Here is a 27,477-nt window from a genome sequence, read left to right as displayed (position 1 = left end):
ACCCCAGCGGCAAGTGCACAGGTAAGGAGAAGCACCCCTAATTAATGTCTGGAGACATGGAATTGAAGTTATAAATAAAGTAGCTTATTTAGGAAATCCATCAGGGAGATAGATAAAACCTACATGCCTTGCTGCTAGCTGCATGGTAGCAGAGGATGGAGCTGTATCTCCAACAATAATGATCTTGTGAGGTAGGTTAAGCTGGGAGAGAGCAAATTGTCACAAGGTTACCTAGTGAGCTGTATAGCTATGTGATTTTTGGTCACCTTTGTTTAATCCCAGCACAGATTAAGTATCCTGCTGTCAAAAGGTTTGGTGTGGTAACCTTTCCTGCCTCACACTGCAGATGTGTAACCATAACCTCAAAATTTATTGTGTCTTTTTTCTGTGCGCAACCGTGCAGGAGAAGATGCTCTCATATTGCTTTCTGAATCTGCCTTTCAGATGGATTTTACAGGCAGGTGAAACAAATAAGTGGAGCCCACAACATAATGGACAAGCAGACCCCATCCAAATTAAAGAAGAAGAAACAGAGCGTGAAGGGACTTGCTCCTTCAGTGGTAAGGATTTGGAAGTGTTTGAAAGAAGACTAGCTTTGTAAGATCAATGAGAAACATCTGTGAGTTTGATCTCTCAGATCCCAGTGAGCTTTATTTATCTTCTAGCCTTATAACATGTCAAGTTTCTATAGCAGCCTCTCATGGCTGAGATCTGCCTTGGCTTGAATGTGAGCTGTGGAAGGGGTAAACAACACCAACGGTAAGCAAGTGCGGAAACTGAAATCGGTTACAAGAGCCTTTGGCAATAGCTATTCAATGATAGCCTTGCATTCAGAAAAAGAAAATGAAAGCAGACTAATGAGTTCAGAGACCATAAACCCTTTTCAAAATGACTGCCTTCCCTCAATCTGGCACACATTTCTCTACCTTCTCCTATTGTATGGTTGCATGTGCCTCGTTTTATAAGACTATCAGCAATTCCCATCAAACAACCTTGTTGCAGCTACTATTCCTTAAACATCATTAAATGATTGCTAATTTGGTAGATGAACAGAGGAAGGTATCCTCTAAAGCTGTGAACAGGGAACACTTGATAAATGAAGAAATCAAGACTGAAACTGCTTCAAAGAACCTTGGCTGCTCTTAGTCTTGACTTCTACTCATCTGTTCATAATCATCTGAATATGTTTTCCCTACTTTTGTCTTCCTACTAAGGATTTCCAGCAGAGTGTAACGGTGGTGCTATTTCAAGATGAACACACCTTAATCTCTGCAGGAGCAGTTGATGGGTAAGGAAAAAATTCTTGCACTTTGATAATCCTTGCACTTTCATGACGCCCTTCTTTGTTTTTCTTCAGTTTAGCATGTAGTAAATTGTCATGTTCACCATCCCTTGCCTAGCTTATTTTAACAAACCCTTAGCGCCTGTTCTGTCCCAGTTCTGGGAGAAGTTAAAGCAAAGGGTGCAGAGAAGGACAGATTCCTTGAGTACTACTCATACTGGACTGTTCTTCATGTTAAGGATGTTGTAAACATTGGTTGTGGTGGACCACAATGAAATTTGAATAAAGTTCCTGTTTTTCCCAGGCTGCTCACAGAAAGGAGAACTATTTCTCTCTGGAAGGAGCACATGGGTATAACCATATATGACTTCACAAAACATGGTGATCCTAGCTGGTGAACCCTCTCCTCTTAATTAAAACATGTGTGAATAACAAGTGTGATCTGGATAGTGGTTCCAACATTCATAACTAGTGGTTCTACACCTGCGCAGATCAGCTTCGGTCAGAAAGAAATGCAGGAACCCACCAGTTATGAATGTATGGAACCACTACCAGATCATCTGTTACAGGTAAGCAACCTGTTTTTATTCACACTTTGATTCACATGTTGTTTATAATAATAATAATAAGCTTCTTACTGAGTAACCTCTACAGAAATATCTAAAGATAAAGGCATAATTTAAGCATTGTAGCAGTGACTACCTTTCAGCTAGGCAAACTGAATGGATGGATATACACCAGCATATTAAATGCTAGTCCCAAACTCCCGGCCTCCTTCCTCCTCACTAGGGATGTGCACAAACCAGCAGACACCCAGTTTGGCGTGGGGGGGCCCCTCACCCTTAAGAATCAGGGGGGTTGTTCCCCCGGCGCTCTCACACACACACCCCACTGGTGCACGTGTGTTGGGCACTTCCGGTTTGACACTGAGGAGGTATGCTGCCACCCCATGCCAGGAATGTTAAAGACAGTGCCGGCAATGGAAACTTGGCGGGGCTCAGTGGGGTAAAAGCACCCTCCCCGATCCTTAAAGGTAACTCTTCGGACCGGTTCAACAGTTGGCAAAAGGACCACCGAACCGGTTTATGCACATCCCTACTCTTCACATGTCTCAGGTGGGTACCTCCCCTGAGCTCACCTGGCCAGCCATTGCCCTTGCTGTTGTTACCTCCAGAAAGTTAATCAAGTGCATTACAGCTGCAGAAGCAAGTACTAATCCATACATCAGACTGTGGAGAAGTGGGGGCATGGTGAGCTTGGTCTCTCACTTTACTGAAATCTCTGGGGAATGGGATGCTGTATCCTCCTGTTTGAGGCACCCATGCAAAGTAAGGTAATTTATTTCTGTGACTGTTAGGTGTGTTTAGGTGGAAGAGCTGGAAGAGGAACATAGGAAGCTGCCATATACTGAGTCAGACCATAGGTCCATCTCGCTCAGTATTGTCTACACAGACTGGCAGCAGCTTCTCTAAGGTTGTAGGCAGGAATCTCTCTCAGCCCTATCTTGGAGATACTGCCAGGGAGGGAACTTGGAACCTAGATGCTCTTCCCAGAGTGGCTCCATCCCCTAAGGGGAATATCTTGCAGTGCTCACACATCAAGTCTCCCTTTCATATGCAACCAGGGTGGACCCTGCTTAGCTAAGGGGACAAGTCATGCTTGTTACCACAAGACCAGAGGGCAGGCTCAGGAAGCAGCAGCAGTAGTGAATAGGGCAGGTGAATTTGGTACATGCAGCCTACTTGAAACAAGCTGGGGAAAGACAATACAGATGGCTGAGCTGGAAATTGATTCATTGGCATGCATGTCTAAAACCATGCTAACTTTGCAATGAATCCTTTTCCTGTCTGTGTTGCTTCTGGAATAAAAGCTACTCTGGTTTCTAACTTTTGCACTTAATTGAAAGCATCATCTTCTTCTGATGGACAAATGTAACTTAACTGTCACTTAAAATCGCAGCCTGCTTGTCTATAAGTGATATTTTACAAACCTCCTTGTGATAGTTCTGGATGAGTTGAAGGGAGAGTATGAAGTCGTAGGTATTGCTCCCCAGCCAACTAGTCACTGTTTTTGCTTTTTGTATCTTGTAGTTCTGGTCATTGATTGTACACTGAATTCTGTGTTAGGGATGTGCCTGGAACCGTTCCGGAGGCGGCAGGGGTGTTCCCTTAAGGGTCGGGGGGGTGCACTTACTCCTCCAGCTGCATTTTCCCCGCTGGCGCTCCCGCACGCGCCTGGTACTTCCGGCCGAGGAGGGCAATGGGGCAGCAGGGAGGTATGTTGCCGCCCTGAGGGGCTTTGATTCAATGGAGTGCCAGCGGGGACAATGCAACGGGAGGGGTAAGTGCACCCTCCCACACCCTTAAGGGAACACCCCTGCCGCCTCCGAAAGCCGAAACGGCCCCAGTAGCCAAAACATTTCAGAGGTCTCAATAATGGCCTCCAAAACGTTTCGGGCACATCTTTACACTGTGTGTGTGTGTAGAATGGACACGCTGTAAAATCTGAAAGATTCTCTTGAATTCTAGTGTAATTAAAGTATGGGACCTTCGCAAGAATTATTCCACCTATCGGCAGGATCCAGTACCATCCAGATCTTTCAGCTATCCTGGGAGCAGCACTCGTAAACTTGGTATGACTTAACAGTGCATTCAAGAAGGGAAGGGACTGATGCTTTTCCAGAACTGAGCAGAAGTTATTTCCCTGCCTGCCCTCTGTGTCTCATTAAACATCTACCTCTCATTCTTACCATATAGCTACATTGTCATGTGACTCTAGGGTTGGATAAGGAGAGGTTTTGAAAAGATTCTCATGGTGGGGGGAGTGGAGGAAGTCCCTCTGGCTTTAGGCTTTGAGAGATCCCCACTGACTGGTTCATGCCTAAGAATGGAACTGATTGGCCTGGTGCAGATGGCCATCTAAACATGTTTCAGAGATCATTGTGAACAAGCTGTGGTGAACCTTAGGCTCGTGCACCCATCCCTCCCCTTTCAGCTTGCTTTGCATGTGCTGGGAAAGATTAAAAGCTTCCACTCTTCATAATGTCTGGACTCAGAGAAACTCTGGTTTCTTCTAATAGTAGGCAGTTTCAACAAAGTTACCTTCCATTTTAGGACAGAAACTGCTTTGGACTCCCTCTAAACTTCTCCATAGATTTCCAAAATCTGAAGAGGCAACTTGTAGTTCCACATCTGTGAAATGCCCTCCCTGGAGAGATCATCTCTCCAGATCAGAGAGGCTTCATCTCTGGTTGTGTTAAAGAGCTGAAGAGACTCTTCTTTCTCTTTCTTTCTTTAAAAAAAAGTCAGCTAGGGCCTATTTTTGGCTCTGTCTAATCTGCATTCACATTTTTTTGTCTGACTTTTTATATGATGTGTTGGCTGCTGTTGCTTTTAGAAATTGGGTTGCTGTGTCTTTCTAAAATGTTTTTTATATTCATGTTCTTTTCATGAATCCATGCTTTTACTTCTATTTTGTATGCTGCCTTGGGAAGTATTATGCTAAACAGGTGGGTTATAAATTAAGTAAACTGTTCAGGACTTGTTCTATAGAACCTTTCTCTTTTCTAGGTTACTCTAGTCTTGTCTTGAACTCTACTGGTACCAACCTATTTGCTAACTGCACTGATGACAATATATACATGTTCAGTATGTCCAGTCTGAAGACCGCTCCAGGTAAGGACTACATCAGTTTATCTGACTGCAAGAAAGAAACATCTCTGTCATGACTGTCTTGTGCTAACTGCTTATCTCTCCATCTCAGTGTTCCTTGCCGTGTTCCATGGGAATTCTGTTGGGTGTATTTGACAAGGCCTTGTGTAGCTTTGGGCAGCTTTAGAGGTTTTTTTGGTGTTCATATCCGTGATGTTGACTTGTACTGTAACTGCAGGTCATCTTGGAATATGACTCGTGGTGCAGTATCTAATGGGCCCTGAGCCACCATTTTGTATCTCGCTGGCCCACCTCCACTTCCACAGCCACTGTTTTCCACATGCTTCTTTGGGATCCTAGAAAAAAACAAAGCAGAACCTGAAGACTGCCCACCCCTTTAGGCTGTAAGAGCCCTGAACCCCTTGTAACGTGAGAGAGAGAGTCTACTTGTAACGTGTTACAAATATAACCATGAAATATAGTCCTGAATTCTATTATATCCCATTTTTCTAGGCAAAATGCCTGCTCAAAGTGGCTTGCAGTATATTAACATGAAACAACATAACAAAACAATGTAAAATATAACCAACCAGCAATAATAAAACCAGAAGAGTAAAAAACCAACTAGAGGAAATTAACTAAAGGATGCCCACCATAACAGTTTTCAGCACAATGAAGGGACTAGCTTTACCTTTCTGAGGAGTGTGTTCCAAGTGCCTCTATTGAAAAGGCCCTCTCCCTATTCTGGTGCCAATTGAACTTCTTCTGTCTGAGTGAGGAGATGAGAAGGAAGGTGAGCAGAATTCTCCAGCAGAACCACATGATGGAGAAGGAGGAGGCAATTCTCGACAATGCCCTAGGTTCATACTGATTAGGCCTGCCAGATCATAACAGAAACAAATCTGGGTGTGTGTGTTCTTCTGCCATCTTTTAGCTGTTGTCTGCTTTTCTTCTACCTGGAGGCAAGCTCTGTTTGATTTGATGCCTTTCTAAGACTTGTCATCAAACTGCAAAATCTCCGCTCAGACCACCAGAGAGCAGCAAATACCAGCAGGCTCACTCAGGAAATTGGAAAAGAGCAGGTGCTGGAAGCTCTCCCTCTTGTACCTCCTCAAACTCAAATCCTTCTTGCCTTGCAGTTCCTTGAACCTGTCTATCTTGCCTCCTTTCCACTCTTCCCGCACCTTTTGGAGGACCTGGAGTTACAGAGAAACTCTTCTGTTTATGTTCTAATCTATATCCTGTAATTCCGTCCACTTAAACAAAACTTGGCAAGGGCCCATGGGGTGTGTTGACCTTTCGAAGGGCAATCCAATGCAATCTACAATTCACTGGTTGCCTTTCTGCCCTGAGCTCCAAATTCACAAACTTGAATATGCTGCGGGAATGTGCATGTTTCTGACTCCAATAGTAGCACGCCTTTGTAATTTTTTAAAGAGAACTGGGGTAGAAAAAAATCAAAGGAAGGAAAAACCTGGAGAACTACTACCAGTTTTGGAAAAGAAGGTAGGTTGCAGGGCAGAAAGTGTAGAAGAATGCACTGCTCTTTGCAACTGACCTTGGAGGCTATGTGACGGCTGGGTCCTAGTGCCTGATCTTTCAATCTACTTATCTAGCCACAGCTGCTTGAACTTGCTGGGCTGGTTTTTGGTGGTACTTTGTGTTAACCTCCCTTTTTCTCTGTCATTCACTCAGCACAGTTTGGCCAAATGGTGTGTGCTGTAGTAAGAGAGCATGATGCTGAGTGTGGCCAATCCTTGCTTTATAGCAGCCTGATAAATAAGTCCACAAGTCACTCGCCCGCCACACTTACCTAATGTCTTTGTGACAGAAGAAGAAAACAGGGAGCCAACTTTTGCAAAGCTTTCTTGCTAGCTGCTTAGAGATATCTCTGGCTTGCAACAGGCAAGTGGTTTGATAGATCTGTCACTGTTAATGTTGACACTTGGGGCTCTCACTCTGCCATCCAGTCAACAGAAAGACCATCTTAAGTGCCAGTAGAAAGTTACTGGAAGTGGAGAGGAGATTGGCTTGCCTCTGTCTCCCCCACTCCAGCAGAACATTCTGTTAACTGGCTAGAATAAGGGAGATCATGAAACGTTGCTGAACCAAGCCCTGGAAAGATTAATGGGCAGCCCTCTCTTAATGTTGAGGTTGAAGGAGATGGGTGAGTTCAGATGTAACATGAAGCCATGGCTTGAGCTTACAGATGTAAAAGAGAGATACCATGGTTTAAAGCTGCTTATCTGTTTCTGTTCCCATCTGCTTAAGACTCAACTTCATAAAGCCCTTTCCATCACTATGGCGTAGCGGCCTCTTGAGGCAGAGCAACGGCCCTAACTGTAGTTTGGCAATGATCTGTGAATTCAGACATCATGGGAAGCCAGAGGTAGCGTAAGCCATGCATTGCAGGTCAGCTTGAAGTAGGGCAATGGCTGGGTTCAGGCAAAAGGCAAAACCATGATTTATTTAAGCTGTGGTTTCCTTTTATGTCTGAACTCAAGCCTAATTTTGGGTTGACAAACCAGGATATGAAACCATGGCTTTTGGCATCTGTAGAAAGGATGCCACACCTAGCTCCTCTCCGAGGACTGACAGAGGCCCTTAGTAACTATCTGTGTGAAGTCTGAGAGCGTGCTCTTTCCACCCCCACCATTGGCCCAGGGTCCTCTCTATCGGTACAAAGCTCACCATGGCTGCTGACAGGCACTTCCAGTTCTTGACATACCAGGAGTCGCAGCTGTCTGGGGCAGTCATTCCAAGATGTGTAAAAGATCAGAAGAGACCGTCTGGAGTCCCTAAAAATAGCCCAAGTGACCCATGTCACTGAGCCAATGCACATCCTCCCTGAGAAATGAGAGACCCTTTGCAGGAAGTGAGAGGAACAGCAGCTTCCCTGTCAAACACTGAGCCTTCATTCTACCGAGGTAGCGCTGAAAGATCAAAGATTTAAGCAGACTACCGTAATAGACAGAGCTCAAAGTTCTGCTACAGGAAGCTTTGGAAGGCAGTGGATGGCTGACGAGAATGGAAAAGAGTGGAATCAAGTTTTCCTAAAGTACTAATAAAATTGAAGCAAGGTTTTTAAAAAACACCAAAGCAGTAAATGGCTGAAGCACAGTATAAATTCTATACACCTAGGTTGGCTTAATTTTTCAAGGGTACTGGTCAGTGGAGCGGTATATAAATAAATGAATTTGCACCATAGGCACTCCTGGCCAGAGTATCTTGCTACTGCGCTTCCCAAAGGCATCTGATTGGCCACCGTGCAAAACAGGATGCTGGACTTAGATGGACCTCTGGCCTTGATTCAGCAAGGCTCTTCTTAAAATTTTAATCCAGTTCAATTTTTTAAAAGCAGTTCCACGTTTCAATGAAATGCACATTGTATGTATATTTGTTTATAACTAAAATTTAACAGGAAATGTCCATAAGACGGCTTATAACATCCTAAAATCAAACAGTGTAAAATATAAACAGCAAAAACAGAAGAACAAAAGAGAAGTGCTGTTTTTTAAGCAATCTGCCAAAATAATATAGGTTATTAATTGGTTTGCTTATTAGCTCTACTAGAAGTCTGGTGATGTAGGCTACCTATCCAGAAAAGCAAACAGAGCATTGGGAGAGTTCCCTATTGGCAAGCTCTCCTTATGTGCACCGAATTGGCTTTCCATCAAAGTATTATCTATTTTCCCCTTTGGAAATCAAAAACAGGGCAGTGGGGAGGGAGTTGTTCTTCCCCTTATATTTTCCTCCGTACTAATCTCTGTTGGTCTGTCCTTGCCCTCATCTAACAAAAGATTCACAAAAAGTGAATCTTAAAAAGCAGAAGAAAGAGGAGAAAAATGTGGATGAGGTGAGAGTTTATGACACAGGATATGGCCAGCCCTAACCTTGCTATACTAGGGGTCTCAGTAACACAACTTAAGCCTTCCAGCTCTTGTTGGATGACAATTCCCATCATTCTTCCCCAGCCACAGTGGCCAATAGACAGGGATGGTAGGAGTTGTTGTTCTCAAAGTAGTTTTAAGACTTCTGTTGTTGTTGAAAAGCGGTATATAAATAGTAGCAGTAGTACACATTGTAAGTCCTTGCTTAGAGTTTTGCTTTCTTATGGCTGCTTTGATTCTGCCCTCCTGGCCAAAAATTGGTTTTACTCTTTCTACTTCAGCTTTGCAGTTATCACCTGCCCTGGTAGCTAGCTGGAGAAGCCTTGGGCTCTAGAACAAGAGGAACAAGTTTAAATAACTTGATCTTGAGGGGTATGTGAACAGGCAAGAAAGGCCTGTGTGACTTGCTGGTCCTCAAAATGTGTTCTAAGTTATGTGGTTGTGTTTTCTGTTAAATCTCAGTGTCTGTCTTCAGTGGACATCAAAACTCCAGTTTCTATGTCAAATCAAGCATCAGCCCAGATGACCAGTTCTTGATTAGTGGCTCAAGTGATCAGAACGCCTACATCTGGAAGGTACGTTTCCTTTGGCGAAGCCAACACTGGTGTGCCTGTCCTGTCCATGACATTGTTCATGTTCACTCTGTATTGGGAAGGCAGAGACAGAGATGAGAATGGGAAAGGTGGGGAGAGGAGGTCACTGGGGGTGAGCTCCTCCCATGCTGTGCCCAGAGAACACAGCTGTCAAGCCTGAATGCAAACCTTGATATAAAACAGAGCTAACTTCCTGCCTCTACCTTCTCTCATTGCTCCTGCTTATTACAAGTTGCTGATCTTAATCTGGTTTTAATGGGCCTTTAAAATCCCCTTTCAGTCACGTTTATTCAGCCAGCTATGACAAGCTGCATGTTCTTGCTTCATATTTTTTTAACAGTCCATATTCACCAGAGTCTAATGGTTTAATAGTTCTGATTTTTCTCCCTCCAGTGCTTTTTCCAGTTTATAAGCTCTTGCATCAGACTTGTGCCTCCTCCTGCTCCCCAGGCACTTGCTTAGCTTTCCAAGAGCTAAGACCTCTGCAAGATTACAGTGGCTCAGCCAGAGTCCTCAGCAAAATTCTCAAGTACTGGCTGGCAGCTGAGAAGCTTAGCTGGCATACTGAGCGGGTGTGGGGAGAAGTGAAAGTGTTCTGTATTTCCTTGCCCAATTTAGACGTTCCAGGTCAGCTCGGCAGTAGAATAGCTTCAATATGAACAGGATTTCACAAACGTTGACTGGCCTTGGTAGCCAAACAGTAATTTGAGGTCATCAAGACTAGGTAGGTGCCCTCCCCATCAGCACAATCCTATGTGCATTTATTCCAAAGTCCATCCTGCAGTGGGGGTTTTACTCCCAGGAAAGTGTGCATGGGATTGCAGCCTTACTCCCTGATTTTGCACTGCATTTCCACATGAAATGGGGAGTATCCCTTGTTCCTTTCAGAGTGAATGGGGATCATCTCACAGTCATACTGGGCTGTGGAGAGCCTTGGCAGCCCAGCTCAGCTGCTAAGAGAATATCCTCTTTTCTCCAGACCTGGAGTGGGGGAAAAAAAAAGGCTGGGGACTTATTTTGCTGGTGGGTAATAAAAGAGCTCCAAGCACCAGTTAGCAATCAGCTTTAGCCATCCGCTCTAGCTTGGAGCTAGAAGTGGGGGTGCGGAGGGGTTCCCCATATCAGTGCTGAACAGTCCCTGCCCCTCTGCCAGTTTCCAGCTGCAGATGAAGGTGGGGCAATACTAGAGGACAATGGGGCACTTGTCAGGGTGAGACCAGTGAGTGGAATTATGGAGCCCTGGAAGTGAAGTTCCATCTGCTTGAAATAAAATAATATACCAAAACTAAAATAACCTTATGTGCTGAAAGGGAATAGGTTTATAGAATTCTAGAGTAGCCATCCTCCTCCTCCTCCCCCTCCCCTGCACCCATGAGAACACCTCTCCTTGTATTGCTTTGGTGTGTGCAGGAGGCATAACAAAAAGTCATTGTGATGCAAAGTCCGGTCTCTCCCCAAGTATGCGACTGCCCAGGCCATTTATGGTTGCTTTGAAGTAAAAAGGTAAAGTGTGCTGCAAGTCAGTGTCGACTCCTGGCGCCCACAGAGCCCTGTGGTTATCTTTGGTAGAATACAGGAGGGGTTTACCATTGCCTCCTCCCGTGCAGTATGAGATGATGTCTTTCAGCATCTTCCTATATCACTGCTGCCTGATATAGGTACCATCGGGGATTCAAACTGGCAACCTTCTGCTTATTAGTCAAGCATTTCCCCACTGCGCCACTTGCTTTAGTGTTTAGTATGCTAAATTTTGTAGTGAATGCACCTGAAGCACTCAGGCAGCTGGTCCTATTTCGCTAGACCTTTCAGGGGTTCAAGCTGAGTGCAGAATCCTTGGAGTACATTGTGTCTATTGATATCCCACTTCTGCCTGGATTAATTCAAGGCCTTGTAACCCAGACTTACACATTCATCACTTCCTGCCACACCTCACTATGCCAGGAGCACTTATAATCCTGCAGTGGCAGGGGAAGCAAACCATCAGAATGTGTTAGGTTTAGGGGGGAAGCATAAAACCAAGCCGTTCCATGCGAACCTATATGCTTTTATTTTTTGAGAACAGAATTTCAGATCATAGCATTGGAAAGGGTTGAAGGCCAACAACCCTTTCACCCTCCCAAAGTCTGCCTATCTCTCCCTCCCTCCTGCAATCTTTTTTTTAAACTTTTTTAAAATTTTATTGAAACATAAAGCAAAAGGAAAACAGTGTCATGATATTTCTTTAAGCAAGTACTAGAAAGTACTTGAAATTCTGCATCCACTTTATCATGCACTCTTTAACCTGCTCCGTCTCTGTCTCATATTTCAGCAACAGATTATTTTTTCCCAACAAATGGTCCTTATTTCTGCTAATTAAGCCTCCCTCCCGCAATCTAGACCAGTGTGCCCTAAGCCGAAAGCAGCTTGTTGCCGCTTACTCAAGTAAGAGAGCCAAGCCCCATCCTGAGAGAGGCGACTAAAGTTTCCTTGACGAATGTTCCCTGATGCAGAGCCTGACCAGCCCTCTCCTTTGAAGAATCCGCACATGTAGAATCCTGCCTCTAACCCAAGTAGGGGCCGTTTCAATCTTCCTTCTCAGAGCTGAGACCCATTCACACACAAACCAGGGGCGCCGGACCGGTTTCCGCCATGCAGCTTTTCGTGCTTGAGTTGAGAAGCTGCAGTCCTCAAGAGGGCAAGTTGCTCTGCAGGGTTGCATACCCAAGTACATGGTTATATTCTGAACATAAGCATTGCTTCTTGTGTGAAGTAGACTCTGTTTTTTGCCTCCACTGCACGCTGGTGCCACAGACTGAACGGCAGCATTTTGTGCTAACAAACAACTCTTGTCAAACCAAATCAGTATTACTTGGTTGCATGACAGACTTTCCCTCTGCCTCCTTATCTTGCAATGTGCCCTCAGGGGCTGTGTTTCAGTAGGTGGGAAATCCCTTCAGATGTCTACCACTTTGCTAAGCACGTTGGGTTAAACAATTGCTTCAGTGTTCTAACCTTGTGTCCAATGACAAAACTGTTCATGGATTTGCCTCTTCTGCCCTCATCCTCCACTGCCCCATAACTATCTCTGAGAATAATAATGATACAAGTTTGCTCTCTGTGATGCCTGTTCCATGTGCTGTAAGGGAAGGATAAGTTAGCAATTGAAAATAAGCATCATTGCTCCATCGGTATTGAGGATACATCTAGGACAGGGGTTCCCAACCAGTGGTAGTCCAGATGTTGATGAACTGCTACTACTACAAATATTTATGCATTGCTCTTCAACCAAGTTTTCAAGCAGTTTCCATAGAAAAATAAATAATACCTAAATAAGATGGTCCCCTGTCCCCAAAGGACTTACAGTCTAAAAAGAAACATAAGATAGACACCAGCAGCTGCCACTGGAGGAATGCTGTGCTAGGGCTGGATAGGGCCAGTTGCTCTCCCCCTGCTTAATAAAGAGAGTCACCACTTTTAAAAGTGCCTCTTTGCTCAGTTAGCTAGAGTTAGCAGTTAGCAATTCATTGTGGCTGTGGATGATCGTAGTTGTACTGGTTGGGAACCCCTGATCTAGGAGGAACTCCATAGAATACATCCTGGCCACTTGCTGTTGTGTACACAACTGTTTCATCTGTCGTTAAATAACATGGCCTTGTCTGATCCAGGGAAACACCAATACAAGAGAAGGAAGCATAACACATGTTGTCCATACATGTGCCACTCTGCACATATGCATGTGCTATATTCACCCCTGCCTAAAATATGGCCTGTCCCAAGATGGCTCATTGCTTGTTAGGAAGGGGAGGAGCAACTTTTGGAAGTAAGTGTTGAGAGATAGAGATAGATATATGATGAATAGTTATACCACTTTTCAACAAAAGTTCACAGAGTGGCTTACATAGATATAAATAAATAAAATGGCTCCCTGTCCCCAAAGGGCTCAAAATCTAAAAAAGAAACATAAGATAGACAAAGATGCCTCTATGCTCAGTTGTTGGGGGGTATGTATATTAAACAGATATTGCATATTAAATAGCACCCAGGTATTGGATGTTGGGTTCTCATTCCTTTCCTTAAAGGAGCTTTTTCTACATGTGAATTGGCTCTGCATACCAGTCTTCAGCTGCAGACTGGCATTTTGAATTTTGATTTCTCGCAGCACTAATCTCTGTCTTAGCAACTGGAAGAGCTGCCAAGCCAAAGCAGAACTCTTTCTTTTTCTTCTTCTTTCTTTTGCTTCATACTCTGGGAATTGTTCCTATGAGATTAGAGTTTTTCCAAGGAAGAGATGTTTGTGGCTGTCTCTTGCTCTCGAGTGTGAGATGCTTATGATTGCTGAATATGGACCAAATGAGAAAAATGTCATTTTGCTACACGCAATGGAGGGAAAATGACTGAACGTAAACAAAGGTGTTCTCCCTACCAAGAACTTAAGCTGTTTTTCCTTAAAAGGCTTCTGGTTTCCATGGTATTGTCTGCTTTGGCAAAGAGGTTGGATTCTGAACGAGACATTTGCTAAATATGTAGGCAAGAAGTTGACCTCAACTTAAAAAACAAATTCTTAAAACATGCCAACCTGACTAGAAGCAGTATTCTCCTTAAGAACTTGGTGTGTGTTACATCAGAGAGAGAGCTTTCTGAAAAGGAAATAGATTGGGGGAAAGTGGAACAACCTTTTCTTGTCTCCGTGTCTTTCATACATCCTTGTTAAAGCTTCATTTACCCACATGGTGAAGAATCTATTAAGTTCGCTTAGTCATCAGTGCAAATCCCCATCAAATATCACATTGCTAACAGTGACTCATAGCTTCAGGAAACAGAGTCTACTGAAAAATAGAAGCGGGCATCTGAGATTCTGTTGCTGCTCGAGGTTAGCTTGGGTTGCTCCCTATTCAGTAACGGTCTAATGATTCAGGGTGGGGGTGGAGTGGCATATTGCCACTTGCTCCCACTCCTAGAGCAGTGCGAGAAGCTGCTACTTGGTATTCAGGCTCAATCAGTACACGTCCTTGCAAGATTCAAGCAGAGAGGATTGTGCCTGAGAACTGGGGTGCCTTCTCAACATCCTGGTTGCACTCCTCATGTTGAAACTGCCATTCCTTATCTCTGCCTCATTCGCCTTAGAGATAGAAGCTCTAGAAGAAGCGAGATTAAAAGATACACTCTTGTGTGCTTCCTCACTGAAGAGCCAGCTTAGCAGCAGTAATGGTGTGTTAGCCTAGTCAACCCAAATGCTGCCTTTTTCTGCGTGTCTGACATTCGGCCACACGGCATTGCTTTAGTGTGGTGATCTAATCTACAGGACCTACTGGGCCTTGTTAAGGCATTGTAATTGAACAGAATGGGTTGTCAAAGGTGTTGGCTTAATCTTGAAGAAGTTCTCATCTACAGCGGACTTGTACATGGACTTGTGTGTTCTGTGTGCACACCAGTGGTGTAGCTATAATTGAGCGGATGGGTTCAAAGAACCCAGCCCCCCCCCAGCTCCACCCCTCAATGTTTTCTTCGTTATCTTCCTCACTCCGAGGGGCCCCGGGGAGAGGGCTGAACATTGGCCCCCTCTGCCCTAACTACGCCCCTCGTCCACACAATTTAACAGGGAAGTCGACAGAATTGGGCTTCCAAAGAACCATGACCCCCCACACACACACATCAAAGCAAAGCTTATTACTTTGAATAAATATTTGAGCAGCAGTGGCATATCAGTTGAAGATCTGGAAACCGGAAGATGAGAATGGTGTAGGGTTTGTGTATTTTAAAAAAAAAAAATATTTTTTTTTAAAGAAATGGCTTCTGGGACTCGGTAATCCCCGATGATGATTTTTTATTTATTTATTTATTTATTTATTATGTTAAGGTGTCTGAGCCTCAGCTTCCTCCTATGATGCTCCTTGGTCACTCACAAGAGGTCACCTCTGTTGCCTGGTGCCCTTCTGACTTCACTAAGGTTTGTTCCTGCATTTTGATTCCTCTTTCACATGTTTTGTCTGCTTCACTGTAGAGAAACTTCTGGGAAGCCTATCAATGAGGGCAAAACAAAGGCAGCTGCTCCCACCCTGGTAGCCTTTAGACCCTGGACTCCAAGTTACCTTTCTTGCTGAGACTTCATTTAGGAAATTCTTGTTCTGTCCAGACAGTCTCTTGTTTACTTGTATGCAAAAGTTGCCTATTCGTATCGGTGAGCTCACTAGAGCTGCTGTAGTATTGTGGCTTGGCACATGAGCTGCAAAGTCCCTCCTGGTTCAAAACTTGCCTCTACCATTCACTCACTGGATGGCCAGAAGCAAGCCACCATCTGTTGGCCTCCTTTCTGCTGTAGGAGAACACTGACCGACCTCACACGGCTATTGTTACTGAGATAATTATGTGAGGCACTATGAACACTCAAACACAATATCAATGTCAGCTGGTATTAGGATGGTTTTATTACTGAGTTGCATGAGCTTGTTCCAGAATGCCCCTCATTTTATTTATTTATTTATTTTGGTGTTTGTTTGTTTTTTGATAGCGCCATTCGAAAATGGCTCAGAGCAGTTTTGAAACTGGGCTCCTCCTTTCACCAGGCTGTAATCTTGAGTCATGTGATTATCTACATATTTAATTCTCTTGGGTGAACCTTGGAATGTGCATCCTGGCACCCAGCTGATTGGTTGGGTGGCTGAGGCGCACCCTGGAGCATTGGTCGCCATGGCAGTGGTGGGCCTGGCCAGGCGGCGGCGGGCCCAGCCGTGGAGTTAGGCGGGGGGGGAGGGCAGGCAAAAGAGATTTGGGGGGAGGGAGGGAGAATGGGGCAGGAGGGAGGGGAGAACAGCCGGCCCCGAAGAGTGCACAGATGCTCTGTGTGGGTCGGCTAGTTATTATTATTTGGTAAGTTAACTAGCTTTAATCTTCCATTGAAGAGCCAGAGTGGTGTGGTGGTTAGACCTGGGGAGGCCTGGTTTCATTTTCCTACACAGCTGTGAAACCTGCTGAGTGTGCATGAGACGGTTGTGCTCTCGCTCGCTCGCTCTTCCCCTCAGCCTCCCAGGGTTGTTTTAAGAATAAAATGGTGGTGTGGGAGAACCTAAAAGAGTATTAAGAGTATATGCTGCTTCTCAACAACAACAAAAATTGTCTGTTTATCATATTTTTATACTGCCTGATATGTACATTTCCAGCTGCTCTCTCTCCCTCTGCGGTATATAAAAGAATGATCACCTGAAAGAGTCCTCTTTGCCCAGTTAGCAGGGAAGCTATCACCCTGCTTGGACATGATGTTCAACACCCCTATCATCTGTGTACACTATATACAGGTACAGATTTGTATGCAGGTGCAGTTATTCACATTATGTTGAATGCACATACAGTAGTACAGGTTCGCTTTTAAAAGGAGCAGAAGTACAGTCGTTCACACACAAGCATGTGCGAGTGCACAGACATCTGAACGCAGGTGCAACGTAATGTTCGAATAGGTCTTTCACATCTCCTCTGTAGCCTGTGCCAGTTTCAAGCCTTTCACTGCCCACAGGGGAGACGTATGCTCCACTGTGGGGGAGATGCACCACTTCCCAGCTGACTCCCAATGTCATTTTTCAGATTGCCACATGTTCAGATGACAACACTATCAAAGTCTGGCGCTTGAGACGAGACTCGGAAGAAGAGAACTTGCCAGACAGAAGTAGCTTGTTGGGTTGGACCTGCCAGAAGAAAACGGGAGAACAAAATGGAACAGGTAAACTCATCATAGGCTGACAAACTGTCTATCCAGTGCTATGGGTTTGAAGTTTGGAGGCCTTTCCCCCTCCCCTCTCAAAAAAAACCAAAAACCTCTGACGTAATTGTGCTCTGTTTAAAAATGGCTTCTGCCACATTTATACAAAACTGACAATTTGCATGTGTGAGGATAATGTCTGTCAGCATGTGAAATACAGGCATAGCCTAGAGACTAATTTTCCTCTGCATAGCTTTTGTAATTAAAAGACTCAAAGCAGATTCAGGTGGCGGCTTGATGTAGAACTGATATGATGATGCTGGCATAAGATTTTTTTTTTTTTAAGCAAGGTGATTGAGTGCTGTAAAGCATTACAGAAGAAAATTATAGATGAGACAGCCAGTGTGGTACACTTGTTAGTGCTGGGCTACACCCAGAGAGATCTGGGTCCCCACTTGCCCTTCAGGCAGCAACATGTTGCAGAAAACGGGAGTGTGCTCACACCTGGCCACAGGAGCAGCAGTGGGCGGTGGCTGTATCTCTCCTCTATGATCCAGAATGTGTTACATTTTGCATGCATGAGCCTTCCTCCTTCTTCTTGGCCTTCTGGTGTGTCTGCCAGCAAGACTTTTTCTGCCAGAGATTTTGGCCACAGTGGGACTTTGGACCAAGCCCATTTCGTGTTCTAGTCCAGGGATTCTCAACGTTGGGTCCCCAGATGTTATTGGACTTCCAACGCCCATAATTCCCAACCAAAGGCCACTGGGGTTGGGGATTATGGAAGTTGAAGTCCAATAACATCTGGGGACCCAACATTGAGAATCCCTGTTCTAGTCCACATTTTACTGAGCACTAGCTGAAGCATCACCAATGGTCTGCAGACTCCTAGTTGAAAAGCACCTCCATCTATAGCATGTCAAATTTTCAACAGCTCTTTAAACACTTAATTCCACTAACTCTGTAGAGGGTTTACTTACCCTGCACCCCACCCCCTTTCAGTTTGTCAGCATATTGTTCCTGTTGTGTTAGCTCAAACTAAACTCTCCCTTTCCCTACAGGACAGGTGCCTGCCTTGTATACAGAAGCTGCTCTGAGGATGGGAGTTAGCTCCTCCTGTCCCATAACCCTGAAAAACAGTTAACCCCGGGTTCCCAACCTGTGATCTTCCAGACATTGCTGCACTACAACTCCTAACATCCCCAGCCAGAATAAATTGTAGCTGAGGATGATAGGAATTGTAGTCAGCAACATTTGGAAGCCCACAGGTTGGGAACCCCAGGTTAAACCTTTCAATGACTGAGAAAAATACTGCAAGAGCTTCTGATATGCAAACAGATTGTTTTTAAAGCACTTCTGACCTATCTGCAATGTATGTACGTTACTGTTCTAGAACAATTCAAGGAATGTCAACTTCAAATACAGTTTCCTGCTGTAGACTGAGGCATAAAAATAATAAAACCATCTTTACCTAAATCCCTTGAGTAGAGCATAGAAATATTTGGATAAGCAGGAATTTGAGTTATGTAGTGTCGAACTGATAAAAGGTAAAGTTGTGCCAAGTTGGTGTCGACTCCTGGCAACCACCGAGCCCTGTGGTTGTCTTTGATAGAATACAGGAGGGGTTTACTGTAGCCATCTCCCGCGCAGTATAAGTTGATGCCTTTCAGCATCTTCCTATATTGCTGCTGCCCGATATATCTGGGAAAACATACCAGCGGGGATTCGAACCAGCAACCTCTTGCTCCCTAGGCAGTTACTTCCCTGCTGTGCCGTTAGGTGGCTTTTGAACTGATAGTCCAGGTCTTACAGCCCCCTTCCCTGCTCCCAAAATACTGCTGAGAATAATCAGGACTTCACACAACCCCAGCCGCCCCATAGCTTGTATCCTTGGGGGATGCAGTCCCATACAGTAGTGTTTCTCAGCTGCCGGTCCGCAGACCGGTGCTGGTCCGCAAGGCATTGAGTACTAGTCGGTGAGGAATCCCCCCCCCCCAAAAAAAAACCCAATTTCAGGCTGGTGGGGGCTGCCACCACCAGGAACTCTAGGGAGCTCATTTCTAGGCAGGCAGCCCTCACTGCTGGATAACATTCATTTCACGGGAGCGAAATGAACGTTATCCAACAGCAAGGGCTGCCTGCCTAGAAATGAGCTCTGGAGAGCTTGCTTGGGTTCCATCGATCCCAGGCCCCACCCCCTTGGTGCATGACATCATGCTCAAAGGGGGCGGGGCCCAGGATCCACAGAGCCCAGGCGAGCTCTCCAGAGCTCATTTCTAGGAGTTAGGTGCTGTCCTTTCCAGAGTCTAAGGACACGGATTCTCAAACTTGGGTTCTCAGATGTTGCTGTACCACAGCAGCAGCCCTGTTGTGGTCAGTGTTGTTTCCATATAGCAGAAAGGATGCCACCCGAGGGTGGCTTGCTTCTGAACAGGTGGCGTGTAGATGGCAGAAGTGAGTTCTGAACTAGGGACTTCCCAGCTCACACTCTGAGCCAAGATGCTACAACAGCATTTCCACTGTGGCCGGCGAGGATGAGAGTTGTAGCCAGCCTGATGCAGTGGTCAGAGTGTTGGACTAGGACCGGAGAGACCAGAATCCAAATCCCTGTTCAGGCATGAACCTCACTTGGTGACTCTGGCCCAGTCATTCTCTCTCAGCCTAACCTATGTCACAGGGTTGTTGTGAGGATAAACATAATGACAAACACCACTCTGGGCTCCTTGGAGGGAGAGCAGGACATAAGTATATAAATAAATAGCTGGAGACCCAAGTTTGAGAATGCCTGGGTAAAGAATTCATTCTCTTTTGCAAAAAAAAGGGGGGGGCATAGTACAGGGAGGGGAGGAAGAGGGTGTTGGCGGATTCCAAGCTGGGAAAGGGGAGTTGGGACTGCAGTAAGGATGTGCACAGAACCAGGCGGGGGTGGTTCAATGAGGGGGGTGCACTTATCCCTCCCTCCGCTCTTCCTTGCACAGGTGTGTCGGATACTTCCGGTTGTATCTGGGAAATGAGGGCAATGGAGCAGCAGGGAGGTACGCTGCCGCCCCAATGGACTCTAGAAAAAAGGAGTGTCGGCGGGAGTGGTGTGCACCCTCCCCCGCTCTTAAAGCAGCGGCACCACCACCCGCCAGCGGAACTAGCCACCTTTCGAACCAATTCAGAGGCCCATAAAGGGCCTCTGAACCAGTTCCGTGCACCCCCCTAGACTGTAGCCTATAGCAAAGAACATGGGATTCTGATAAGAACAAAAGGTTCTTGCCCTGAGCAGTTGAAGGTGTTGCTCTTTCCATCCTCTTCTAGGGCCTCTAGCTTATGTTGTCATTGCTTGGTGTTTAGGTTAGTTTGCACTTAAGTCTGCAGCTATGGAGTTAGTGAGTGTCACAGGGCCTAGAATCTTGATTTCTCTGGAACGAGAGAGAGAGAGGCCTTTCCATTCTGTGCAGGGCCAGCATTCAGATTGGCATCATTGGGCAGCTGCCAAGGCCCACCACCATAGAAGCACCCACTGCTGATCTCTGAAACTACCTCTGTGCCTGCCAATAGCCTTCATGTGGTGACAGCAGAGAGACTTTCGCGGGCCATGGAAGTCAGTTTATCAAGCAGTTCCTGAAACCCAGAACTGGGCTGGTCTTATCCCAAAATAAGTCTGCATTTGTCTAAAAACAGGCATGTGAAAAACGTGCTATTAGCCTTGCAAAAGGGAGCATCCCAGCTGCCTAGAATTAGAATTAGACTTTAGTTCTGCTTATGACTCTTAAAGGGCTGCTGTGAGCAGCAATAGCAATAGCACTTACATTTATATACCGCTCTATAGCTGGAAGCTCTCTAAGCGGTTTACAATGATTTAGCATATTGCCCCCCAACATTACTCATTACTCAAATACTCATGATTTAGCATATTTCCCCCCAACATTCTGGGTACTCATTTTACCGACCTCGGAAGGATGGAAGGCTGAGTCAACCTTGAGCCCCTGGTCAGGATCGAACTTGTAACCTTCTGGTTACAGGGCGGCAGTTTTACCACTGCGCCACCAGGGGCTCACGTAATGGGCTCATCATCTCCAAGTAGGAGTTCACCATCACATGTGAGGCTTTCTTCTGAATCGGACTACTGCTCCGAGTAACTCAGTATTGTCTACACTGTCTGGCAGTGGATCTCCAGGGTATCAGGCAGGCATCTTTCCCCGCCCTACCTAGAGGTCCCAGATGCTGAACCTAGGACTTCCTGTCCACAAAGCAGGTGCTCTACCACTGTGCCCCATCCCCAAATGGCCTTTTTTCCACAAATGGCTTCTCCATCCTGCCCCCTCCCCCCATCACAGTAATGGATTGTTTTGCCAACATAGACTTAATTTGCAGGAAACATGTAGAACAATAGAAGGGTATGTGCCAGTTCTCTTCCATACTGTGTGTGTGTTGCACACGCCCTACACTTACATCACTATCCATTTAGGGAATCGGCTTAAAAGTAACTTCACTTCCTATTCCTGTATATAAAGAAGAGAGTTACTTAACCTCCCAGCTCAAGAACAGCATGCAGTGTGCGTGCTGGATCTTCCCAAGTGGCTAGAATGGGTTAGTTAATGTCCTTGTGCGTTCTGGCTTAAAACAACTCGGGGATGGAAAAGGAAGTCCATGAACCTTGCACGCATAGGCAGGCTTCCTGCTGACCTTGGCTCTTTGAACATAACACCACATGCTATGTGCATACTGGAGTTATTTGCACTCTGATTCATTATTGCCTTTACCAAATTCTATTTCGGGGCTCTCTGGGTAAAATGTGCTTCCAGCTAGGTTTCCACCCTCTTCAGTGGAATGAAGTGATATTGTGGTTGGGTAGTGACTTTTAATCTGGTCTCGGACATCTTCCTTTTTTATTTTTAGAGCAATGCGTACATCTGGGCTTTTCCTGAGAGTCCTAGTTTTTCATTTTAAAAAATCAACAGCCCAGAGATATAGCCTCCACTGTTCAAGAATCTTCCGGCAAGGTCTGCTGGATGCTTAGATGCAGAAAGATTCCTTGGACAGGGCCGCTATACTCTGTGCAGCTTCCTGTCTCTCTTCCTTTGTCTTAATTTTGGCCACTACAGCTTCTTCCTTTTTCCCCCCTTCTACAACCCAAGTCCTTGCCAAGAGCACTTGGATTATCCAAGAAGAAAAATATTGCATCAGCATTTTTAATGTGTACACATTTTCCACAACTTAGGCTGCAGGTCCTAAGCATAATTACAAGCACACTCTATTGAGCAAGTAGGGCTTACTTGCATAAACATGAGGGTGCTGTTTGATTCCCCCCGCCCCCTTTACATGGTATATATCCTAGTCTGCTTATGCCATTGTCTAGGATGGGGACAAGCAGAAGATAGACTGGGATCTACTAGTAGATCTCAGGGTGACTTAGATCAGAAAGGGCAGTCTTAACAAAAAGGCTGCCATCCTATGCATGTTTGTTTGCCTGATCTATGGGCAACGTGAATATATCCGAGCTTTGGAATTCCCTAGCTATAAAATGAGACTTGATGATGATGAGTGCGGACATTTTTGCTGTTCCTCAAAACTGAAAAGGTACAAAATATGCCAGATTCTGCCATGTCTAGCCTTGTGCTCATGGCTCATCTTCCAGTCTCTGTGTTCCTCACCTGCAAAATCTGAGTATTGGTCGCATTTGGTCAAGTTTTTGTGCAGCTCTCCTGGCCAGTTTGAGTTTTGTGTTTAAATCCCTGATCTGTAGCAATGTAGATTTGTATGTAGGGCATCTTGGTGTATGGCTCAATGAGCCCCACCGCCCATTGAGATCATCAGGAGAGCTTTGTCTGCAGTTGCCACCAGTTCATCTGGTGGCTATTTGGAGCTGGTTCTTCTCTGTGGCTGCCCTGAGGCTTTGGAACACACTCCCTGCTGAAGTAAGAGCCTCCTCATCTTTTACAACTTTAAAAAAGGCAGTGAAGACACATCTGTTCACCCAGGCTTTTAATTATACTGTTTTAATAGTTTGATGGTTTTTAATAGTTTTAACATTTTAAATCTTAAATTATTGTAATGTTTTAATCTTTTTGTTTGTTGTGGTGGTGTTTTTGTTGTAAAATGCCCAGAGACTTACATTTTTGGGCAGTATACAAATATGTTAGATAAACATTGGATGATCCTGTAGGGTAATAAGTGTGAATCCTCTGCACTGGAAGCAGTGGCTAAAGTCAGGCAATGAATTTCCCAGATTCTATTCAGGAATGTCTCTCCTGTGATCTTGTGTTACTTGCTGTTGCAGTGCATTGTCCTCACTTGTGATTGTGTTTTGTTTCACCTTTAGGAACTCTAAACTACAAACAGAGGACTCCTGCTAAAGTCCTTCCGATGCACAGCCCCCCTGTTTCCTCTCCGCAGCCTGCTGCTTGTGCTCCACCTTACACTGGAGATCTTCCTCTTTCCACCAACACACCGACCTTGTCTTCTGTCAAATCCCCAGCCACCACCATGGCATCTGCAAAGCAGGCAGAAGCCAATCCAGGCACTTCACCCAAACCAGTACCTCCCTCAATGTCGATTAGACAGTGGTTTACCAAGGTTCCAAGTCCTTCTCTCCCTCTGAAGGGAACAAAGACACTTTCTCCACGAAAAGCCTTGGCAGAGATTTCCCAGATTCTTCCCGAGGTCGCTTTCACTTCCAAATCGCCACACTTGAGGCTTGAAATGCGAGCGAAGAGGAAGCTGGAATCCAGCAAGGAAGAGAACATGAAGCAGAAGTTCCCAAGAAGTTGCAACTGTGTGACTGAACTTGACCTGGTGTCTAAAAAATTCAGTCTGGATCACTGTGCTTTGGCAGTGGATTCAAGGCCTTGTGGGGAGGATTGCCTGGCCCTTAATGGACTTGAACAGGCCACGCCTAGCCCAAAGGAATCTTCTCCTGGAAGTCCTTGTTCTCCTGCACTCTCCCCAAATCTCCCACATCCTCACCAGATACCTTGTGGGAAAATAGCTGACAAGGAGAATGGTTCTCCTGACAAAAGAAACTGGCTGTCTGCTTTGGGAGACAAGCTACAGACTAACAAGTCTAGTGAGTCCAACAGATTGAGTAACAGCATCCAATCATTGCGTAATCCTGGCACAAGACGACAAGAAGCTGGGGCAGGAATTTCCTCACCAAGGCCTGTAAGTAAATTCAGCATGGCTGCAATGGTGGGTTCAAGGAGCTGGAGCCTAGCTGTGTAAAGTGAATGGGTGCATTGACTGGGCTCTTGCATTCTCTTCAGTATCGGGAGGACAACTTGCTAGTGGGGAAATTGTTCAAATGTGAAAAGCTGAACCAAGACCAAAACACAGGTGAAGACAGCTATACTCATATTAGCCACACTCAAGGTATAGGCCAGTTTCTGTGCAGAACTTTGCAATGCATATAAAATCTAGAGCCTAGCTCCTGTGTGTGTGTGTGTGTGTGTGTGTGTGTATACGCATACACAGAGCAGGATGATTGTATTTATTTGCCGTCATCTCTCTGGATGTGTTCTCAAAAAGCCAGTGCTTTTATAGTAGATATCTATTCTGAGAAATGCAGTGATGACACTGATCTTCCTCGGCTGATTAGTACCTCAGGGCTACCTTTGCCTTGAAAGTGTAAAGTTCTGTCCTTGCTTATGCCTTCACCGTTGGGTACTTAAAAATGCAAGGCTTAGTTCTACTCTCCTGTTGAGAGCCAATGTGCTGTAGTGGATAGAATGGTGTTGGACTCAAGACTGGGAATTGGACTGGGTTCAAATACTGCTTGACTATTAATCTCACAAGGTGATCTTGTGTCAGTCATCAACCCACAACTACCCTGTGAGGTAGCTTTAGTCTGAGATAAAATGGGAAATGGCATCTGGGCTTTTTGGAAGAGGGAGATTAAAATATTAATAGTAGTAGTATAACCTCATGAATGCATTGTGTGTTAGATGATAGACCTATACTAGCAGAAACAGGCAGAATTATTGTGTTTTGTAGAGCATCTTGTTTTTTGAGAAATTTCTGGGCTGAAATGTCAGGGAAGCAGATTCAGGTTAGATATTAGAAAGCTGTTCCTATCCATAAGAGCTCTTCAACAGTGGGGCAGTGTGGTGGGTAGTTCTCTTATACTCAGAGGATGTTGTAACAACCTGGTTCATATTAACACAGGAAGCTGGCTTTCTACTGAATGCACCAGCTCATCTGTTTCAGGATTGTCTACATTCAGGCAGGGATCTTTCCCAGTCGCACCTGGAGATGCCAGGGACTGAAGCTGGGACCTTCTGCAAGCAGAGCATGATCTCTACCACTGAGCTACAGCCCTATCTCTAATGGTTGTGAAGAATGAAAGGATCCAAAAGCAATTTTGGAAGCTAGAATGGTTGTGAGAGAAAGCATTTAAAAAAACAACAACCTATACCTGTTCATCTAACTTAATATTCTCTTTCTCCCACAGATCACAACCACTTCTGTGCCCATGAGGAAGATTTGCACATACTTCCAACAAAAATCGCAGGAAAACTAAAATTTGGTTTTATTCTGCTCTCTTAAATTCTTTTAACATTACCAGTTTATTGTATTAAATTAGTTAGAATGGTTAATGGAGAGGCATGTTCAGTTAATGTAAAGGACCCAATGGATTTTAAAAGAATGAGCCATGTGCTTTGTGAGTGTTTCGAAATGTGTTTTCTCAGACCCTCTGAGTTTCTTCTTCAGAAACCGTCTTTAAGAAGTTAAAATCCCACTTGTAATAGTGAAATAGTATTATCTGAGGGCCTGTTCATCTAAGCCTTTGTCTCCCAATGAAATAAATTTCTCTGTTTTGTTATGTGCAGCACGGTGTTCCCCTTGGTTGCAAGAAACAGTGTAAATGTGACCTTATTGTTCATAAATACAATGTTTTTACCATTGCAATGACTGTTTTCCTTCATTTCTAATGGAGCATAATTAAATTCAGTGCAGAGTGGGGACATATCTAGAATATACAGGTGGACCTTGTTATACGCAGATTCGCAAATCTGCAGTTGGGGAAAAGACACTCGACCTTGGCATGCGCAGGGTGGGGGGAGAGACATGCTGACTCTGCAAGTCATTTTCTTCAACAGAGCCACAAAATGGCTCACGTCTTTATTAAGAATTAGAAAAGAAAGAAAGCTGCTGATTTGGGGGCACAGCACAACTTGGGGAGGCAGAAGGCCCCTCCCAAATCAGGTGGTTTTCGGCCGGCCGGGAACTTAACCTCTGCAATTCCATAGCCCCGCAATGTCTTGATATTCATAGTTTCCATATCCTCAGCTGCAGCCTAGAACAGAACCCCCATGAATATTGAGGTTCTCCTGTACTGAGAATCAGTGTCTTGTAGCAGCAAGAGGACTAGGACCAAAGAGACCAGGCTCAAATTCCCACTCAAACCATGAAACTCTCTGGGTGACCTTTGGCCAGTCGTCATCTTTCAGCCTAACCCATCTCATAGAGTTGTGAGAATAAAATGAAAGTGGGAGGAATTGTGTATGTACATTTATTTATTCAATTTCTATACCGCCCTTCCAAAAGTGTCCCAGGCTGGTTTACACAAAAAAATAATAAATAACCTAGCTGACCCCTGCACAGAGCATCTGTGCAGTTATGCACTGAGCCTGTGTCATTCCCCCGCGGCTCGCTCGCCACGCTCCTGCGCCCCCTCCGCCTTCTGTCTCTCTTCCCCCTCCCTTCTTTTTCTCTTTCTCTCTCCTCCACTCGCTCTTCCCCACTCTTTCTTCTTCTTTCCTTCATGTTTTTTCTCTTCCTCCCTCCCTCCCTGAGTGAACAGATTTTGTTCATCTTGTTTCCTCATTTAATTCACACAACAGCAATAGACTCGAGCAACAGTCACTGGAGGTACTGTGCTGGGGTGGATAGGGCCAGTTACTCTCCCCCTGCTAGACAAAAGAAAATCACCATGTTAAAAGGTACCTCTTTTCCAAGTTAGCAGGGGTTATGACTGCCACCGCAGTTCACAGAGGTGAGGAAGGAAATCTAATGCCCTGAAGTACTCATGGATAAGAAATCTTTGGTCTTGCATGGACCATTACGAAGTAAACATGCGAGATGTTAGTAACTAGTGACTTCATATAAATGATTTAAGTACTAATTTATTAGTACTGCACCTATAGTTCCCCGCAGCTGCTGCTTTCTGCTGCTTTCCCCTCCCCCCTCCAATGGTCTGATTCGGGATAAGGCAGCTTCAAATGCTCATCTAGGTGGAGTGTATAAGTGATGTAACAGATTGACACGCCCCCTCCCGCCAAAGTTATTTCGTAATGAGGCACTGACGGAATGGATTAGTGCATGTGTCACCGCTTTCAAGCACTTGGTTCCACAAAAAGTGATTGAAACCCTGTTGACTAATAGAATCTTATCACACATAGTATTTATTTTA

At 45.0% G+C, this 27,477-nt stretch overlaps 1 protein-coding gene and 1 long non-coding RNA gene across 4 annotated transcripts in view; one reads left to right on the top strand and one right to left on the bottom strand.

Annotated features, from left to right (window-relative positions):
• Positions 1 to 25,973, top strand: part of DTL (denticleless E3 ubiquitin protein ligase homolog) — a 34,806-nt gene extending 8,833 nt beyond the window's left edge. For both annotated transcript variants that reach the window (XM_053309945.1, XM_053309956.1), the window contains 9 exons: positions 445 to 560; positions 1,215 to 1,288; positions 3,811 to 3,914; positions 4,852 to 4,956; positions 9,285 to 9,397; positions 15,252 to 15,341; positions 16,970 to 17,105; positions 23,392 to 24,230; positions 25,516 to 25,973. In XM_053309945.1, coding sequence (XP_053165920.1) covers positions 445 to 560; positions 1,215 to 1,288; positions 3,811 to 3,914; positions 4,852 to 4,956; positions 9,285 to 9,397; positions 15,252 to 15,341; positions 16,970 to 17,105; positions 23,392 to 24,230; positions 25,516 to 25,584 — 1,646 coding nt within the window. In that variant the 3' untranslated portion in view covers positions 25,585 to 25,973. The remainder of the gene's footprint in view (positions 1 to 444; positions 561 to 1,214; positions 1,289 to 3,810; positions 3,915 to 4,851; positions 4,957 to 9,284; positions 9,398 to 15,251; positions 15,342 to 16,969; positions 17,106 to 23,391; positions 24,231 to 25,515) is intronic.
• The window catches only part of LOC128351066 (uncharacterized), an 86,480-nt gene continuing 74,751 nt past the window's right edge, over positions 15,749 to 27,477 (bottom strand). For both annotated transcript variants that reach the window (XR_008319576.1, XR_008319577.1), the window contains one exon: positions 15,749 to 17,070. This is a non-coding gene — a long non-coding RNA (uncharacterized LOC128351066). The remainder of the gene's footprint in view (positions 17,071 to 27,477) is intronic.

This window comes from Hemicordylus capensis, chromosome 1 (genome assembly GCF_027244095.1).
Source record: "Hemicordylus capensis ecotype Gifberg chromosome 1, rHemCap1.1.pri, whole genome shotgun sequence".
Lineage (NCBI taxonomy): Eukaryota > Metazoa > Chordata > Lepidosauria > Squamata > Cordylidae > Hemicordylus > Hemicordylus capensis.
Note: the sequence above shows the minus strand (reverse complement) of the source record. Positions and strands in the feature narration are given on the sequence as shown.